The following is a 20,715-nucleotide window of genomic DNA, read 5'->3' as shown; positions in this document are numbered from 1 at the left end:
CAGACCAGCAAAGTTTTAATAGGTTGTGTAGATGTTGGATAAGAACTGGTCCTCCAGACTTGATCACTTCACCAGGGATACCATCACTTCCTGCAGCTTTTCCACTGGTGAGGCTGTTTATGGCTTTTGTGAGTTCATCTACTGTTGGTTCAGCATCCAGCTCTTCAATGACGTCAAAACTGGGAAGCGAGCTGAGTGCTGCTTCCAATACAGTGTTCTCAGTCCCATATACTTCCAGGTAGTGTTCCACCCATCTATCCATCTGCTTGGATATGTCCATGATCAGCTCTCCAGTCCTGGATTTCAGGGGGGTTGTTTTGGTATGGGCTGGTCCAAAAGCTTTCTTCATACCATCATACATCCCTCGGATGTTGCCAGTATCAGCACATGTCTGCATCTCCAAGCTGAGCTTTGTCCAGTATAGGTTGGCACATTCATGGGCAGTACGTTGAGCTGTACCCTTAGCTGTCCTCAGTCTTTCCCAATTTTGCCTTGTTGGATGCTGCTTGAAGTTTAGCAGGGCAGTTCGTTTGGCTTCTGTGACTTTGGACATCTTGGGCCAGGAGGCTTCAAACCAGTCGGCATTCTTCTTATTTCTTTTTCCAAACACCTTGACTGCAGACTCATGAGTGATGGTCTTGATAGAATCCCATTTGTCTGATGCAAGGTCATGATGTAGGTCTTCTGCTGAGAAGGCATGCCTCAAGGTGTCTAAGAATTCCTCTGCTTTGGCTGGATCTCTGCAGCTGCATGTGTTGATACGAGGGATTGCATCTCTCTTAGAGTGATGCATCTTCTTCAGCTGTAATCTTATCTTGGTGCACACTAAGGAATGGTCTGTGTCACAGTCTGCACTGTGATAGGTTCGGGTTCTGAGAACACTGTTGAGTGTCTGGCGTCTGGTGATAATGAGATCTAATTGATGCCAGTGACCTGATCTGAGGCATCTCCATAACACTTTATGACAATCCTTGCTCTGGAAGAAGGAATTTGTTACACACAGGTTGTGGAAACAGCAGAGCTCCAGGAACCATTGACCGTTTTCATTCATTCTGCCAATAGCATGGTGACCTAGACAAGTTGGCCAAGCAGCTTGATCACTTCCTACTCTTGCATTAAAATCACCAAGGAGGAGGAGGAACTCATTTGCTGGTACATTTTTGATAGCTGTGTCCAAGTCATCATAGAATTTATCTTTGGTTTCTGGAGTGGCTGAGAGTGTTGGAGCATAGATGCTCATGATGGTGGCAGTACCATTTGCTGGGGGTTCTGTCATCTTCAGGAGGGAGTTTCTCACTGCAAATCCCACTCCATATTCTCTTGTTTCCTCCTCGGGTTTACCCTTCCAGTAAAAGGTGAAGTTTTCCTCTTTGACTGATCCGCTGTCTGCCAGCCTGGTTTCCTGAAGTGCAGCTATGTCCACTTGCAGCCTTAAAAGCTCCTTGTCAATGATGGCAGTTTTCCTAAGACCGTCAACTTCACACAAATTGGTTGTTTGTCCAGGTTACATAGTCCTAACATTCCAGGTTGCAAACCGAAGAACAGATGTCTTCTTTCTTTTCTTTATGTCTGGTGACTGGGTTTAACAGCCAGCTTGTCAAAGAACAGGTTCTTCTGAGCTCCAATCACCCATTGAAGCAGGCTGGCCGCGGCGAGACAGCACCTAACTGACTGGGGGCTGCCCAGCTTGAGGCGGGCGGTAGCTGTCCAGTGGAATGTGATAACCCCTCCCACCATCAGAAACAACCCCTGGCGCTCTTGTCCTACACCAATTAGACTAGAACTTAGAACCAGTAACTGCCGCTTCTCGTGTTGTTTCTTCGTCCCAAGTGTGGTTTAAAGCTGGAGTGTCCTCTCCAGGTGACGAGCCTGGGCAGTGATGAGGAAGCTCTGGCCTGCCCAGTTTCCAGGACTTCCCTCTCGGCCTTCCTGATGATACCCAATAGAAAGGAGTAGACCAGTACAGATTGGCACCAAGTTGGCTGTAGGAGTTGCCAGGAATTGTCTCTGTTGACATCAGCTGTCTGCGGGGCTCCACTCCGGAGCTCAGCTGTGGTTGCCAGAATAATTCAGTATAAAATACAGTGAACATGTAAACAGTTTTACTGACCAAACAGTAATTACAACAGTGTTAAATGAACAGATTGTCCCATAATTTTGTACAACTTTTTTCACCTTTATTGGATAGGACAGTGTAGAGACAGGAAATGAGCAGGAGAGAGAGAACAGGAAATGACCTTGGGTCGGAATCAAACCCGGGTCCCCGGATTGATGGTATGGTGCCTTATCCAACTGAGCCATGACGTCCCTAGTCAAATTCTTAAAAATAAAAATTCAAAATATATGTTTGTTAAATGTAGCTAGCTATTCATTTGTCTGGATTTAATAATCACAGACATTAAATGTTATTTTTACACTGCTAAAATGTAAAAAAAAATAAAAATTTATGTTGTTGTGAAGGATACAACTTTTCTCTGTACAAAATACAAAAATGTGTGTTTTCCACAACAAAATACAATATTTTTGAATTTTTTTATTTTAAAATTTACAATAATTTTCGGTTCGACATTATACAACATCATACTGGTAAATAAACACAATATCACTGCATTTTGCTTTACAGAATTTTTATGTCATGATTTCACAGAATTTTACTGTTGATTTTACTGACTTTTTTTAACAGTGTATAAAAACATTTTTATATTATCTACTCCCACATAATTGCTTTGATTCTATTGACCTTTCTAAATCTCTGGTCACAAAAGGAGGAAGCAAACAGAAGGCTGTGAGGCAATCACTATAAATGCTTTTTGACCCCAGCTCAGTAAAGGTGTATTACATTTCAGACTTTTGGAAAATGCTTTTATAGAATATTAAAGGAAATGGGCCGCTCATTGCTTCTTTGGTTAGAAACCCCTTACACATTTATGGATGCCAGTTACTGAATTGTGATTAGAAAAAGATGCCTCTATTCCATGGGGAAAATCATCTGCAGTCCTTTAGAGGCATATTTTTTTGAAAAGAAAAAAAAAAATCATCATCAGGTTCCATCCTCGGTTTGAGGGTCGGATGTAAGGGTCCTCTAGTCGCTTCTGTTATGTGCCATTCGTACAGCCTCGATGTAATTGAAACCAGTCCACATGATATTTGTTGTCCACACTTTCCTTGGTCTCCCTCTCCCCCACTTGCCATTGATTTTCCCATCAAGCAGTGTGCGATGTAAGGCATTATGTCGTATTGTGTGTCCAATGTACCAGAGTTTATTTACCTGTATGATTTTTATCAGTTTTTTAGTAATGTCCATTCTGTTGAGTATTTCATTATTGGACACTTTATCCGTCCAGGGTATTCTTAGCATTCTCCGGTATGTCCACATTTCAAAGGCTGACAGGTGTTTTTCCATCCTAGGTGTTATAGTCCATGTTTCAGCACCGTACATCAATGTTGACCATACATAACACTGAAGCATGCGTTTCCTTGTTGTTAATGGTATCTTATGCATTTTGGCAAAAGCTACATTGGCAGTTGCTATTCTTCTATTGATTTCATCATCACATTTGCCATTGTCAGTCAATTTTTGCCCAAGGTAGATAAAGTCCTTAACTTGCTTGATTACTATGCCATCTATTGTGATGTTAATTTTCGGTTTCTCAGTTCCTTTTCCTACTATAACCATAGTTTTCGTTTTCTTGGCATTCATCCTCATGTTGAAAAGTTTTCCAATTTCATTCACTTTATCAACAATGGCTTGGAAATCTTCACTGTCTGCAAGCAGCATGTCATCTGCATATTGCAGATTGTTTATCTGTGTGCCTCTAATGTTCACTCCTTTGAAGTTTTGAATTTGTCTGAAAATGCATTCCGTGTATAGATTGAAAAGACAGGGCGAGAGTACACAACCCTGTCGGACTCCTCTTTTGATCTCAATTTTGTCAGACATACTCTGCTCAAGCTGGTCGGTTGCTCTCTGTGTCCAGTAGAGGCTAGCAATAAGTCTGAGGTCTTTACCATTTATTCCGATATTATCCAGGTATTTGATCATTTTTTCATGATTGACTGTCAAAAGCTTTTTCATAATCTATGAAACAAGCATACACATTTTTGTCTAGATTTATGCATCTTTCACAGAGTATCCGCATGTTTAAAATGCCTTCCCGAGTGCCTTTACCAGCAATGACCCACTCTGCATCTCAATGATTTCTTCTTCAATTTTCTTTCTGCTCCTTATGAGAATAATTCGCAAGATCAATTTTAGTAGGTGACTCATTAGGCTCAAAGTCCTGTACTCTGTGCAGGCTGTTGCCTTTGTCTTTTTAGGCATATACACATACAGTATATATATACACAGTTAGGTCCATATATATTTGGACACTGACAAATTTTGTTGTTTTACCTGTTTACTGAAACATATTCAAGTTATAGTTATAGAATGGACATGCACATAAAGTCCAGACTTTCAGCTTTCATTTGAGGGTATCCACATTAAAATTGGATGAAGGGTTTAGGAGTTTCAGCTCCTTAACATGTGCCACCCTGGTTTTAAAGGGACCAAAAGTAATTGGACAATTGACTCAAAGGCTATTTCATGGGCAGGTGTGGGCAATTCCTTCATTATGTCATTCTCAATTAAGCAGATAAAAGGCCTGGAGTTGATTTGAGGTGTGGTGCTTGCATTTGGAAGATTTTGCTGTGAAGAAAACATGCGGTCAAAGGAGCTCTCCACGCAGGTGAAACAAGCCATCCTTAAGCTGCGAAAACAGAAAAAACCCATCCGAGAAATTGCTACAATATTAGGAGTGACAAAATCTACAGTTTGGTACATCCTAAGAAAGAAAGCACTGGTGAACTCATCAATGCAAAAAGACCTGGACACCCACAGAAGACAACAGTGGTGGATGATTGCAGAATAATTTCCATGGTGAAGAGAAACCCCTTCACAACAGCCAACCAAGTGAACAACACTCTCCAGGAGGTAGGCGTATCAATATCCAAATCTACCATAAAGAGAAGACTGTGTGAAAGTAAATACAGAGGGTTCACTGCACAGTGCAAGCCACTCATAAGCCTCAAGAATAAAAAGGCTAGATTGGACTTTGCTAAAAAACATCTAAAAAAGCCAGCACAGTTCTGGAAGAACATTCATTGGACAGATGAAACCAAGATCAACTTCTACCAGAATGATGGAAAGAAAAAAGTATGGCAAAGGCATGGTACAGCTCATGATCCAAAGCATACCACATCATCTGTAAAACACGGCGGAGCCAGTGTGATGGCTTGGGCATGCATAGCTGCCAGTGGCACTGGTTCACTAGTGTTTATTGATGATGTGACACAGGACAGAAGCAGCCGGATGAATTCTGAGGTATTCAGAGACATACCGGTACTGTCTGCTCAAATGCAGCCAAACTGATTGGTCGGCGTTTCATAATACAGATGGACAATGACCCAAAACATAAAGCCAAAGCAACCCAGGAGTTTATTAAAGCAAAGAAGTGGACTATTCTTGAATGGCCAAGTCACTCACCTGATCTCAACCCAATTGAGCATGCATTTTACTTGTTAAAGACTAAACTTCAGACAGAAAGGCCCACAAACAAACAGCAACTGAAAACCACTGCAGTAAAGGCCTGGTAGAGCATTAAAAAGGAGGAAACACAGTGTCTGGTGATGTCCATGAGTTCAAGACTTCAGGCAGTCATTGCCAACAAAGGGTTTTCAACCAAGTATTAGAAATGAACATTTTATTTACAATTATTTAATTTGTCCACTTACTTTTGAGCCCCTGAAATGAAGGGATTGTGTTTAAAAAATGCTTTAGTTCCTCACATTTTTATGCAATCATTTTGTTCAACCCACTGAATTAAAGCTGAAAGTCTGAACTTCAGCTGCATCTGAATTGTTTTGTTCAAAAGTGTGCACCTCGGGATATAATACTCATGAGACTGTGCATTTGTATTTTTCTCTTTTTCTTTATGGGGCTAGTTAAATTGGCATCAGCAGACCCTTTTAGCCATGGCTCTATTGTTTACACTCAGGAGCAGCTGTTAGCACTGCGCAACACCAAGGTACTCCCCGTGGAAAGACCAGTGATCCCCGCGGAATTAAGGAGAAGGGGATGCAGAGCTGGAATGAAGTGCCGGGAGAAGAAAAGATGGTATAAACCATGTATACCATCTGTCATCATGGGAAACGTAAGATCTCTCCCTAATAAGATGGATGAGCTAACGGCGCTAACCAGGCTGTAGAGGGAGTACCGGGAGTGTAGCCTTATGTGCTTCACAGAGACTTGGCTGAATGAACTCTCACCTGACTCACACGTCACTCTGGACGGATTTCAACTTGTGAGAGCAGACAGGAAAGCCAAGGAGAGTGGTAAGAGGAAAGGAGGGGGTATAGTGATGTTTATGAATGACGGATGGTGTAACCCGGGGCACATCAGGGTAAAGGAGCAGTATTGCAGTAAAAACATTGAACTGCTAGCGGTTAGCATTCGGCCAGATTATCTCCCGAGGGAATGCTCGCACGTTATCGCGATAACTGTGTACATCCCCCCAGCGGCCGATGCTGCTGCAGCCTGTGAGCTCTTACACACTACAGTGTCAAAGCTTCAGACATCGCACCCCCAGTCCCTGCTACTAATCTCCAGTGACTTCAATCATGCTTCTCTGTCCTCCACTCTTCCAACCTTCACTCAGTATGTGAAATGCCACACCAGAGACAATAGAACTTTGGATTTAATGTATGTGAACACCAAGGATGCATATAGCTCATCACCCCTCCCCCCGCTGGGCCATTCTGACCACAATCTGGTTCACTTGTCCCCTACATACATACTTATGTTGAATAAACAACCACCCACCAAGAGGTATGTAAGGAGCTGGTCTGAGGAGACCAGTATGGCACTGAGGGACTGCTTTGACACAACAGACTGGGATGTGTTGTGTGAACCTCACAGGGATGACATTGATAGCCTGACAACCTGCATCATGGATTACATTAATTTCTGTGTTGAAAACACTGTGCCAGTCAGGAAGGTACGGTGTTTTCCCAACAATAAACCCTGGGTGACCTCTGAACTAAAAGCCCTATTAAACGAGAAGAAGAGGGGTTTTAAATCTGGCAACAAAGAGGAGATGAGGAGAGTGCAGAGGGAGCTGAAGAGGGGGATAAGGAGAGGCAAGGACAGCTACAGGAGGAAGCTGGAGGAGCACCTCAAGGGGAGCAACACTGGAGAGGTATGGAGAGGCCTGAAAACCATCTCTGGCCACACAAAGGACAGTGGGAGAGGCCCTGTATCTGGGGGCCAAGACTGGGCAAATGAGTTGAATCTCTTTTTCAACAGATTTGACTATGCCACCCCACCCTCCCCCACTCACTATAGTCCTGACTGGTCTGTGATATCACTCCACCACCCCCCTCTCCCCTCATAATACCTCTGACACCAACAGCTCCCTCCTCACACCACATCACCCCCCTCCAATCCCTGCCAGACCAATCCACACACTCCACCCCCAACCTCACTCTACAGGACTCACACCTCAGCTACACCCCTTGCCTCTCCATAACAGCTGATCAGGTGTTTGAAGGAGCTGAGGAGGATCAAGACAAGGAAAGCTGCTGGCCCTGATGGTATCAACTCCAGACTGCTTAAAGACTGTGCAGATCAGCTTTGTGGGATTCTTCTGTACATTTTCAACCTGAGCCTCAGTCTGGAGAAAGTTCTACTTCTGTGGAAAACATCATGTGTGGTTCCAGTTCCCAAGACTGTGCACCCCAGGGAGCTCAACCACTTTCGGCCAGTAGCTTTAACGTCTCACCTAATGAAGATCATAGAGAGGATTGTTCTCTCCCACCTCCAACACCTGGTGAACAGCGAGATGGACCCCCTGCAGTTTGCATATCAACCAGGGATTGGTGTGGATGACGCTGTCATTTACCTGCTACACCAGTCACTTTTGCACCTGGAGGGCACTGGGAGCACTGTGAGAATCATGTTCTTTGACTTCTCCAGTGCTTTCAACACAATCCAGCCATCACTGCTTAGGGGGAAGCTGGAGGGAGCTGGTGTCGACTGCCACCTGGCTGCATGGACCATCGACTACCTCATTAACAGACCGCAGTATGTGAGGCTCTGCGACTGTGTGTCTGATGTGGTAGTCTGCAGCACAGGGGCTCCACAGGGTACAGTGCTCTCTCCTTTCCTCTTTACACATCTGATTTCAGCTACAACACAGACAGCTGCCACCTCCAGAAGTTCTCAGATGATACAGCCATCGTTGGACATGTGTCAGAGGGGGACGATCTGGAGTACAGAGAGGTCATCACCAACTTTGTCGCCTGGTGCGAACTGAACCACCTGTGCATCAACGCCGGCAAGACAAAGGAGGTGGCGATCGATTTCAGAAGGACGGTTCCTCAAATTGCACCAGTGAATATCCAGGGTTTGGACATTGAGATCGTGGAGGAGTACAAATACCTGGATGTTCACCTCAACAACAAACTGGACTGGACTAACAACACAGATGTCCTGTACAAGAAGAGCCAAAGTCATCTCCACCTCTTGAGAAGACTGAGGTCTTTTGGTGTGTGCAGGACACTGCTTAGGACTTTTTATGACTCTGTGGTAGCATCAGCGATTTTCTACGCTGTGGTCTGCTGGGGCTGTGGAAGTTCAGAGAGGGACAGGAAGAAACTTAATAAACTGGTCAGAAGGGCTGGCTCAGTCTTGGACTGTCCTCTGGACTCCATTGAGGTGGTGGGTGAGAGGAGGATGTTAGCCAAGCTGACCTCAATCATGGATAACCCCTCTCACCCCCTACATGAGGCTGTGGGGGCTTTAAGCAGCTCTTTTAGTAGTAGACCGCTACACCCATGGTGTAAGAAGGAGAGGTACCACAGGTCATTCATACCTACTGCTGTCAGACTGTATAACACCTACAACTTGTAACATAGCACCAATAACCTGTTTGTCGTTTAATTTGCACTACTTCACCACTACTACCTCTGCCATCTCTCATCGATGCAATTATTGTGTGCAATAATATAGGCCCTAAACTATTTTTATGCATACTTATACATAAATTATATATATAATTTATGTATATACGTGTGTGTGTGTGTGTGTGTGTGTGTGTATACAGAGTCTACCTGTAATGTGCAATTTTTCAGAGCCTCTCAATAAGGCAATTTTTCTATACTTTTTTCATGGTAGATAATGCAAATAGCTCTCTGTATTTAATCCTTCATTTGTCTAATTTTTATTTCAGTTTTATTTGTTATCTGTGACATTTTTCTTGCTACTGTAACACGTGAATTTCCCCGATGTGGGATGAATAAAGTGAATCTAATCTAATCTAAAATTCATTGTGGTAATGTACAGAACCAAAATTAGAAAAATGTTGTCTCTGTCCAAATATTTATGGACCTAACTGTATTTATTTTCATAAATCCCATCTTGATTGAATTTATTACCAGTGAGCTGCTTCTGAGTCATGGACTGGGTTTACAGAAGTGTTGCATGACATAATAGTAAATGGCAAATGTAATAGTCAATATACAATAGAGCAGATGGATGCAATGAAAGGTGTTACAAAATTTTGAATTTTTTTTTCTTGAATTTGATAAGGTAAGGGTAAACAATGTCAACAAAATAGAAGACACTACACCTAAAATGGCTTCCAGCATTATTTATGCCCAACCTACATATGTTTGCTCTAACAAATATAATTCTTATAGCTTCTATTAAATAATATTTTCTCTCAAAAACAGGCATGGCAAAAGGATTAAGATAATTGCTCATGGGCCACAGGAAATCTGTTCATACTTTTGATCATTGTCTGTTCCCCTGGATGTAAATAGAAAAAAAAATCTCATTTGTTTCCATACAAAAAGCTCACGAGAGTTCATTACAAAACAGGCAGATGATTGCCTGACTTGTGCTGGTCAGCAATGATGTGAAGAAATAGATAAATAGTTAAAATACCATTAAGCACAACTGCAGTCTAATTACAAAGTTTAACAGTAAAAAAAAAAAAAAATCAGTTTTATAATTGAACTGTTGACTTCAATTAGCATTTTTTCACTGTACTGCTGTAATAAAGATTAAGTTCCTGAGATCAACATACACAAGTCAGTACCTGAACTTTTCATTTAAACTACATTCCATTATGATTGAGTGTGAATCTTGCTCAAATGATGCAACGTGCATCCTGTTATATAGTATACATTATGATACAAAAATGATACAGTTAAACAAGATACTTCAGTACATAATGATGTGATACATTTCAATCTGATTCAGTTTGGTTCAGCACCAATACAATTCAGTTCAGCACTGATATGATTTTATTCAGCATCAGTTTGATTCTATTCAGCAATCATACGGTATGATTTGGTTCAACACCAAAACAACTTGATTCAGTATTGACATGATTTAATTCAACACTGGTACGATTCTGTTCATTAATGATATGATTTGGTTCAGCACCAAAATGATTTGATTCAGCATTAATGTGATTTGCTACAACACAGATGTGATTTGATTCACCACTGATATGATTCAGTTCAGCGCTGATACAGTTCAGTTCAGCACTGAAAGGATTTGTTTCAGGTCCAAGCTAATAAGATTTAATTCAGTTAAAATTAATATGTATTGATATGTCTTAGTTTTGACTTTGAAATGGGCAGCAATTACAGACTTTTCTTCACTGTCTTTATTTTGTGTAATAAATGGTTCTTCATCAGTTCCCTATACTACTACTTCTCTCTCCAAATCTTTGTTGCATATTTAAGTAGAATGCTGCCAACTTGGTATTGTGTATATGGGTTCCAGTGTAGCTATCATATCAGAGACTATTGGACTGATTTTCTGATTTAATTGTTTTTTCTTTACATCCCTGTTAATGAGATTTTTTTTTTAATTCTGGGACACATCCGCATTTCAAGGTGTAGCCTTCAGTTTTAGAAGCACTACAGACTCATGGATTTTTGAATGTACAATGTAGCAAACTGTCCCAAGCAGCATACAAAGAAATGTGCATCCCAGCATGCAATACCTTTACCAGTACTTTCATCTCATCTTATTATCTCTAGCAGCTTTATCCTGTTCTACAGGGTCGCCAGCAAGCTGGAGCCTATCCCAGCTGATTCCGGGCAAAAGGCAGGGTACACCCTGGACAAGTCGCCAGGTCATCACAGGGCTGACACAGACAACCATTCACACTCACGGTCAATTTAGTGTCACCAGTTAACCTAACCTGCATGTCTTTGGACTGTGGGGGGAAACCGGAGCACCCAGAGGAAACCCACATGGACAACATGCAAACTCCACACAGAAAGGCCCTCGCCAGCCACGGGGCTCAAACCCGGACCTTCTTGCTGTGAGGCGACAGCGCTAACCATTATACCACCATGCCGCCCTTACCAGTACTTGTGTTTAAAAACAAACAAAACCCTCCTAGTTGGAAGGCCTTTGCTGAAGTCCATGTGTTCTGGATACTAGAGTGAGAATATGAAATTTATACCTCAATGCCCCATAGGCATACAGAGAAATCTCTCCTATTCTTCAAGCATGAGTGCTGAGTCAGAGTCAAGCCATCAAAGTCCCCTTTGAAGCTGGAGCTGACAGAAACATCATGTGAATCTGGCTGTGTAGTGCTGAACAAAATTGCTTTGGGAGATGCATAGAATGATGTGAAACAGAGAGTGCAGGTGTGGAGTTGCAAAAGTGAGATAATCATGGATCGCCCATACACACATGTAATTGCAGCATGATTCACAAAGGTGGAGAGTGAGTATTTTTCATTATCCTGTGGGACTTAATGTGTGCTGTTTATACGCTTGTATTTCACTGCTAGTTGTGTAAGCTGTGTGGGTGGGCTGGAATTAGTGTATGAAATGGTGAAACAAATACAACTCATAAAGGGATCTGTTCAACTCAGAATAATTGATGACAAATTGTGAGGTTTCTCCACTGAGCTTTATTTAATATAGCACATGGCCAACATCATGTCTTTTTTGCAGTGCCCCCCTGGTCTGAGCCCAATGAAGGATGGCACTGGTTGCTATGACCACCACATTGGCATTGACTGCTCTGATGGATTTAACGGTGGCTGTGAGCAACTGTGTCTTCAGCAACTAGCCCCCCTTGAGGAAGACCCCACCCTTTACAATATCCAGATGTTCTGCGGGTAAATACATACACACATTCATGTTTAACACATACACACAAAAGTAGGTACCCTTGTACAATTCCAGGCATATATAGGATTAACCTGTATTTCAGAATGTTGTTGACATCTCTCTCATATATATATATATATATATATATATATATATATATATATATATATATATATATTAGTGCTGTCAAGCGATTAAAATATTTAATCGCGATTAATGTCGCGACTGTCATAGTTAACTCGCGATTAATCGCAATTTAATCGCACATTTTTTCACATGAAAAACCATTGTAATTCTCTTATCAGCATAAAAAAGTGAATGGGCTTGCTCACCGTTCGAACTACTGGGGTACTCGGAGGATCTGAGGTCCCCTGAAACAGACATGAGATCCCTTGAAAACATGATTTGGGAAATGTTGGGGGGGTCTCTAAAATATTGGCAAAATGATGTTTATTGACATAGCAATCGTGTGTAACGGGAAGCATTTGCATATCCGAAGTGAGCGCGCGATGGAGAGCCGCGCTCTGAGACAAGCGCAAGCACCCCCCCAAGGGAAAAAAAAGGGACCCCCCGAAAATATCAGCATAGTTCGAACATTGGTTGTACCAATGTTTTTTTTTTTTTATTGCAGAGCATAACACGTCTTGTCACAGCCACTGCAAAGTCGGGCTGGAGCTGCTGATGGGAAAATGAAACCTAAGCCGAGCACTGTGGCTCTTCGTCCCGAGGTGCGGGGCTAGCACGCCCTGCCCGCGCTGGTTCTTTGGGGGGAGGGCAGAGGACTCTGGCTGTGCAGGGCGTGGCATTACAGTCTAGCTGCTATCATTTTTCTAAGCAAAGTCTCTGTTCCAAGTTCCTGGCAGTTTCAAAAGCTTATGAAAAACCTACATTATGGTCACAGAGCGTTAATCTCGTGATAAAATTATCGCCGTTAAAATTGAGTCAAGTTAATGCGTTAATAACGCGACATTTTTGACAGCACTAATATATATATATATATATATATATATATATATATATATATATATATATATAATTTTTTTTTTTTCAGAAAAAGTAGACCTGTAACTATTTTAGGCAATAGCATTATTTCCCTACTTAGTGTTTCTTTTTCCATATTGCTGAGATATGAAAGCATTTTATGATTTACATAAAGGCTCAAACCTTGCAGGTTTAACATATCCTTTTATAATGATTGATTTAATACTAAGAAATGCTGTCAGACTTTGCATAGTATCTACAGCTCTGCATTTTTTTTTTTGAGCTTGAGACATCCACCAGAGGTTTTTACACAGTAAGATACAAAGCATGGCTGAACTGTTAGTTAAGCCTTTATCTCTTAAAAAAAAAAGCTAAGCTTCAGCTCCTGGGTATGAATACCAGGATATGAAGTGTGCCTGGAATGGATTATTAGTGATATGGCTGATTAAGAACTTTTGGTTTCATCTCAAATATCTACTTGCAAGTTTTTGTATGTTGGGGTATTTGGAGAGCTGCATACAGTGCATAATGTGCTTTTGAAAACCATAAAGGCACCTGTAGATGATCAGTGTTTTGCAGTTCCCTCACTACAGAGGTAGACACATCGTATGAAAGATAAGCCACAAGGTTAAAAGTGGTGCTATTTCTAGTTTCCATATAGAAACACTGGCTCCACCAGCACAAAGGAGTTTCGCTTCTGATCATCTGTAAATGGCTTTTGTTCTGTAATAACTCTGCAATTAACTCAATGTTACAAAGGTAGTATGACAGCAAGTTGCAATGTAGTGTTAAAAAGAGGGCAGGATTTTGGTATGCTACTTCATTTTCACTAATGTACAGTACAGCAGAACAGATACTATCTGGTCAGGATTAAGGGCGGGTGGTGCATAAGGGCGATTGGGCGACGCACTGCCAAAACGAAAAAAAAAAAGTTTTTTTTTTTAAACAAACTTTCACCAGTGCTGCGTTAGGCCATTTTAATCTGTCTCTGGGTATCATTGTCCAATCAGGGTGGTCTTGCTTCTAGAATACCGCCCCTTTTGGGGTGATTTCAGTCAAGTTGAAAATCGCCCAAGAGTTCACTGATAGAGTCCCATGTTAATATTTTTTTTTCTCCTAACTGACACTTCAATGCAATCTCTATGGGTTCCGGGGGGGCTTGCCCTAACGTGCTTTCGTCACTGCAAAGCACGGCAAGGTTGCGTTCGATCCTCTCAGTTTCTGAGGTGAGATGGGTGTGGAAAGCAATTCAGTGCGGTCCTTAAAAGAAGTTCCATTTAGTCAGCGATCAAATCAAGCTAAATTGGCAACAAAACAAGCTGGACCCCCTCGACCAAATCTAAACATAAAACAAATTTCGACAAAGCGGGGGAAATCATATACTCGAGGTTTTACTTCAACATGGTACCAGTGCAAATCCTGGCTAGCTGGCTGCAAGGACGCCTCAGCAGTTTTCTGCTACCCCTGCTTACTTTTCCACCCTGGAGGTGGCTCCACAGACAACACTGCTTGGATGGTCACTGGAGTTTCGGACATGCATCATTTGTTGGAGAAAATAAAAAAAAAACACGAGTCATCAAAGATTCACATGGGCAGCTGCCTGAAATTTTCAGCTTTTGGGAGGGTGAACATCGCTACACAACTGGATGAGGGCTACAGGCTAGCAGTTTGCCGCCACAATGATGAGGTGAGCAAGAACAGGCACATATTAAACCGGCTCATCCAATGCGTGAAATTTTGTGGAGTGTTCGAGTTAGCTCTATGAGGCAAAGATGAAACTGAGGGCTCCAGTCACCGTGGTGTTTTTCTGAGTTTGGTTGACTTCGTGACTCACACATGCCCCTTTTCCACCAAAGCAGTTCCAGGGCTGGTTTGGGGCCAGTGCTTAGTTTGGAACCGGGTTTTCTGTTTCCACTGACAAAGAACTGGCTCTGGGGCCAGAAAAAACAGTTCCAGGCTAGCACCAACTCTCTGCTGGGCCAGAGGAAAGAACCGTTTACGTCAGCGGGGGGGAGTTGTTAAGACCAACAACAATAACAAGACCGTGAAAGATCGCCATTTTTAAGCGACGAGAAGCAGCAGCTGTACAAACGCGAAGTCATCCATTATCCATTATTATTATTGTTGTTGCTGCTGCTGCTTCTTCCGTGTTGTTTTTGCTTCGATATTTGCACCAAGGTTTATGCAAACGTAGCGACGTAACTGACGTATACAGTGACGTAATGATGTATACAGCAACGTAACTGACGTATACAGCGACGTAACTGACGTGGCTTCCCTTAGCACCGCAAGCTATGGAAAAGCAAACTGGTTCTCAGCTGGCTTGCAAGTTGAACGAGTTGTGAACCAGCACCAGCCTTGGCCCCAAACCAGCCCTGGAACTAATTTGGTGGAAAAGGGGTAACACACAGTCACAGAATCAGTTCACTTTTGATGTTTTCAATGTGAAATTTTTTATATTTGCCACACTTTGCTCTGAGAGTTAGCACTTTGGTAATATCCTTGGTAAATACCAGTAATTGCAAGATCTAAAGATCCACTCATCTATTTATTCAACTGCTATTGTTATGTTAGCCAGCTATTTACAATGTTTTGTTGCAGTAAGTGCACTTTCCTGTTGTCCTTAAGTTGCACAGTCTGTAAAATTCTTGCTGGTCATGGAGTTTGAAGTACAAAATCTATTTACAGAACATTCTGTAGAACAGTACTTTCAAGATTGGCAAATAAATATGTATTATTTTTTTAAAATATGGTTTCCTTTCTTATTTAGTTGTTTGACATATATCTTTTATAAAGATATCATTCACATCATACAATATTGAAATAATGTGAATAGTGAATAAGGCGTAATTGGAATTGGTCATTGTGGAGCCAAACTATTCTTCGATTGTGAATGTTGTTTGCAACTTTACACCACAGCCTGTAGCTTAGGTAGCTACAGGGAAAAGATTTCTGTAATGTGCTGCCATCTAGTGGACAGAAGTGGCATGGAACCGTGATATGCAGAGAGAAAACAAAAAGAGAGTCAATAATGTCTGGCTACCTATAATGTACCTGTTGAATGAGTCACCTTATGACATTATTGGATAATTTGCCCCTCCTGAGAAAATTTTCAGGACCCACCACTGGTCAGGATCATTGGTATCTCAGGAGTAGCATGTGGAGAGAGAGTGCAAAAGAGAGATACAGATCATGAGATATGCTTATTGTCATGCAATGGTTAAAGAAATTCTACATTTCAAAATGTTCCTTTTTAAAATGCCTTTTTGATACAGACATTACTGTCAAATTGCAGGCACTTACGGATGCAAACACAGGGGAGGGTGGGTGTGGCACAAACTGCAGACAAAGCCCAAATGTGAATCAGGAATCGTAGTCTGTAAACAGGTGTGGGTTGATCAATTGGTGAACAGCGCAGTGCAGGGCAGATGAGAAGACGAAGTCGGGAGAAAACAGGAACAGAGGTCTTAACAAGGAAGTCAGTCAGATAAACAGAAGTCTTGGTAAAGTCAGGTACGAGACACAGAATGATACTTCACGAGAAGTGCTTGTGACTGCTGAGCTTACAGTATATGGGGTTAGTGATTGTGGGGTAATTGGCTACAAGTGAATTAGAATTCTGGTGACGAGGGGTGCTGTTGCTCTTGGGAAGTGTAGTCTGGAGCAGCCATATTTGGCGGCTGCTCCGAACTCTGGTTTTCAGTGCTGTTACTGACAATTGCAAGATATCCAGGTTCCACTAAAGTTGTCAAAACTATGCTGTGCTGAATGCATGTCATAATCAAAGCTAAAGGCAGTCCAATGAAATATTAGGATGTGAGCTTTTTCCCATGTCGCCTTGCATTGCTTTTTCCAAAGCAGTAATGGGAACAACAATGCAAGGAGAGATGCATGCATGGCTTTCATTATCTCTAATAAGATAGCAAGCAAACTGTCAATACTTCCCATAGGGATATCTAAAATGTTTATGCACCTACATATTCCTATTGGAAAGGAGCACTTTCCGAGTTTGATTATTGTGTATGCACCAACCATGGCGTATTGTGATGAAGACAAGGAGTCTTTCTATCACGAAGGCAGAGTTGTTGTTCATCCTGAATTACTTCAGTGCCAGGGTAGGTAAAGACCATTCTACCTATAAAGGCGTTATCACCATATTTGGAAAAGGACAGAAGAACACCAACGGTGAGCTCTTGTTGAACTTTTGTGCTCAGAGAGAACTATGCATTAACAACACTTTCTTCTCTCAACCAGGGAAGAATTATTTCACCTGGATGCACCGGAAGTCAAAACATTTTCATTTGCTTGACGATGATGTAACTCAGAGGACAGACATGCCTGAGGTTTTATTAACTAAGGCAGAGCGTGGAGCAGAGTGCTCAACTGATCAGTACATGGTTCGATCACAACTCAGACTGGAACTGCTACTGCCAAGGAGAAAGACTCCCAATATGTCACTCAAGGAATTGGATATTGCTAAGTAGTGGTGTAGTACTCAGGACAATGTTTTGAAGGTCTTAGTCTTGTTTTGGAATTCGACCGCATATTTGCTCAGTCTTGTCTAGGTCTCAGGCGTAGAGGACTCTGAATTTTATTTCAAGACTGGTCAAGACCACAACTGCAGGGATTTCACTAAATTCTCTATGCAGTGTCGGATTTATTTGTTAACATTCAGTGCGTTTACATGCACATAGAGAGAATCGAATTTCTGCCGTTGCTCGACTGAAATCGAAGTTCAAAATGCCATGTATACACCTTAATTCGGCTGAAATTGAACCGAACTTGATTTCTCGGAATCGAGCTACACGACCTAGATTATGCGATTTCTGCCGAGCTACTTAGTGCATGTATACCCTATCGAGCTAGTAGTCGAGCTACTTACTGCCCCTTCCGGAAGTGACGAGTGACGAGACCACAAGCGGGAAACACAACAGCCTCGGTCGGCATGACAACAGTAGTAGCGAGCAGCAGAAGAGGTCAGGAGGAACAAACGGAGAAGAGAAAATGGCGAGCAGAAACGTGCACTTCTGGAGCAATGAGGAGACAGAGTTCATGCTCATTCAGCTTAAGGAGTTGAATATATTAAAATTCATGGACGGGAGAAAAACGTGCAATGGAGAACACGGAACTGATAACTTTGTTTACACTCTTGAATAGCTCTTCTTCATGACGACAACCGGAGGTGTACCAACACGATGGGGCGTGTAGCGCCACCTGTGGCTCGGGTGCACAATGCACCTCACACAATAGCCCGATTTCATTGTGTGCATGTACGATTGGATTTCTCTGGCACCCCTGCTGGGACCTTCAGCTCAATTACCGACAGCAGCTTGATTTGGATGTGCATGTGAACGTAGTCAATGTTTCTGCAATTGGATGTAAAATGTCCTGCTTTAAATGGGACCAATAATATGACTCATTGCTAATTTGAAATTTTTTCTTCCTGTTAACGGCTGTCACCCTTCCCCAACCCCCTTCACTCACACACACACACACACACACAGGTCTGGTCATGGTCTTGACGCAGTCTCACTCTGCCCTGGTCTTGACTTTATCTCAACCCCTCAAAGTCTTGGTCTTGTCTTGCTCTCGATACCCTTTGGTCTTGGCCATGACTCGGTCTCAATTTAGGTGGTATTGACTACAACACTATTGCTAAGATGGCAATTGAGGAGCATCAAAGAAGACAAGTCACAGCAGTAATGTCAGCTCTTCAAGAAGACAAAAGCTCACTCCTTGATTTAACCAACATTGAAGAACACTGGAAGTAGTTTAGGGACATCATTCACTCCATTGCAAGTAATAGGTTTGGCCAATCTAAGAGAAAAACACCTGACTGATTCCAAGAGCAGACTGACTCAATTCAACAACTGCTCGATGAAAAGCAAAAGCTGTAAATGTGTCACCTGAAAGAGAACTCTGAAAGTAGTGAAATTAATCCATGGCCATCAAAGCTAAAGTTCAAAAGGAGATCTGAGCAACTGGTGGAGCAGAAAAGCTGATGAACTGCAAGCAATGGCAGACAGGAATGACTCCCAATGGCTGTTTTCGGGCCTAGAAGCTATATATGGACCAATAAATTACACAGTGGCTCCAGTGAAATCAGCAGATGGCATCACACTGTGTACTATATGGAAGATATCACTGAACATTGGAAAGAACATTTCTGCACTTTCCTTTATTAACCAGGGTCAGCTGACTGAAATGCATGTCAAAGACTCTTAACTAGACCAGTCAAAGGTGAACTGTGTGAACCCATCATTATAGCAGAACTGAGCAGAGTTCTGAAGGACACCAGAAGTGGCAATGCATGCGGACAGGATGTCATTCCATCAGATGGACACACCCCTGGACTGGTTCATTTCCTACCTCTCTGGCCGCACTCAGTTCATCCAGCTAAAAGACATTCACATCCCAACCCTCTCCTCTGGTGTTCCCCAAGGCTCTGTCCTTGGTCCCATCCTATATCTCCTTCCTCTTAGTCATATTTTCCGTAAATACAACATCCATTTCCATTGTTACGCGGATGACACCCAGCTCTACCTCTCCTCTAAACCCACCTCCACCTTCCCACCCCCCCTCCCTCTGTGTCTGTTTACAGGAAATCAAATCCTGGCTCTCTTCCAACTTTCTCAAACTCAGTGATAAAACTGAGGTCCTCCTCATTGGTTCTAAATCCATTCTCACTAACACTCCCAGATTCACTATCCCCATTGATGACTCCTCTGTTTCGCCCTCCCCTCAGGTTAAGAGCCTGGGTGTCATCCTTGACAGCTCTTTGTCATTCCAAACCCACATTAATAATGTTACCCGGTCGGCCTACTTCCATCTTCGCAATATTAACCGCCTCCGTCCATCCCTTACTTCCAATAGCACTGCCATCTTGGTCCACACCTTAGTCACATCCCACCTAGACTACTGTAACTCCCTCTTCTTCAGTCTCCCCCACAAGTCCATCCATAAGCTCCAACTGGTCCAGAACTCAGCCACTCATATTGTCTCCAGAACTCCATCCATCAATCATATCACTCCTGCTGTCCAACAGCTCCACTGGCTTCCTGTCAAATTTCGCATAGACTTTAAAATCCTGCTCCACACTTTCAAGGCCATCCACAACCTTGCCCCCCCATACCTCTCTGACCTTCTCCACATCAACACTCCCTCCCGGACACTCAGGTCAGCCTCCTCCATCAGCCTCACTGTGCCCTCTGCCCGTCTGTCCACCATGGGGTCCAGAGCCTTCAGCCGCTCTGCCCCTTGCCTCTGGAACTCCCTCCCCCCGACATCAGGAACATTTAACTCATTATCCATCTTCAAAACCCGTTTAAAAACCCACCTTTTCAAACTTGCCTACTCACTATAACTTGCCATCCACTACTACTGATTTCTGATTTTATTTTGATTCTTGCATTTATATTTTTGTCTTTTTTGCTCTTTTTATTGTCATTTATGTGTATTGTGAGGTGACCTTGAGTGTCCTGAAAGGCACCTTAAATAAAATGTATTATTATTTGAAACATGGTGATCCTACCCTGACATTTAGGTTGCTGGACC

The 20,715-nt window shown here is 42.4% G+C and overlaps 1 protein-coding gene across 1 annotated transcript in view; it reads left to right on the top strand.

Moving 5' to 3' along the window:
• astn1 (astrotactin 1) overlaps positions 1 to 20,715 on the top strand; it is a 1,125,762-nt gene that overhangs the window by 639,045 nt on the left and 466,002 nt on the right. The window contains exon 12 of the mRNA XM_060931185.1: positions 12,022 to 12,188. Coding sequence (XP_060787168.1) covers positions 12,022 to 12,188 — 167 coding nt within the window. The remainder of the gene's footprint in view (positions 1 to 12,021; positions 12,189 to 20,715) is intronic.

The sequence above is a fragment of the Neoarius graeffei genome, chromosome 1, assembly GCF_027579695.1.
Source record: "Neoarius graeffei isolate fNeoGra1 chromosome 1, fNeoGra1.pri, whole genome shotgun sequence".
In the NCBI taxonomy this organism is placed as follows: domain Eukaryota; kingdom Metazoa; phylum Chordata; class Actinopteri; order Siluriformes; family Ariidae; genus Neoarius; species Neoarius graeffei.
Note: the sequence above shows the minus strand (reverse complement) of the source record. Positions and strands in the feature narration are given on the sequence as shown.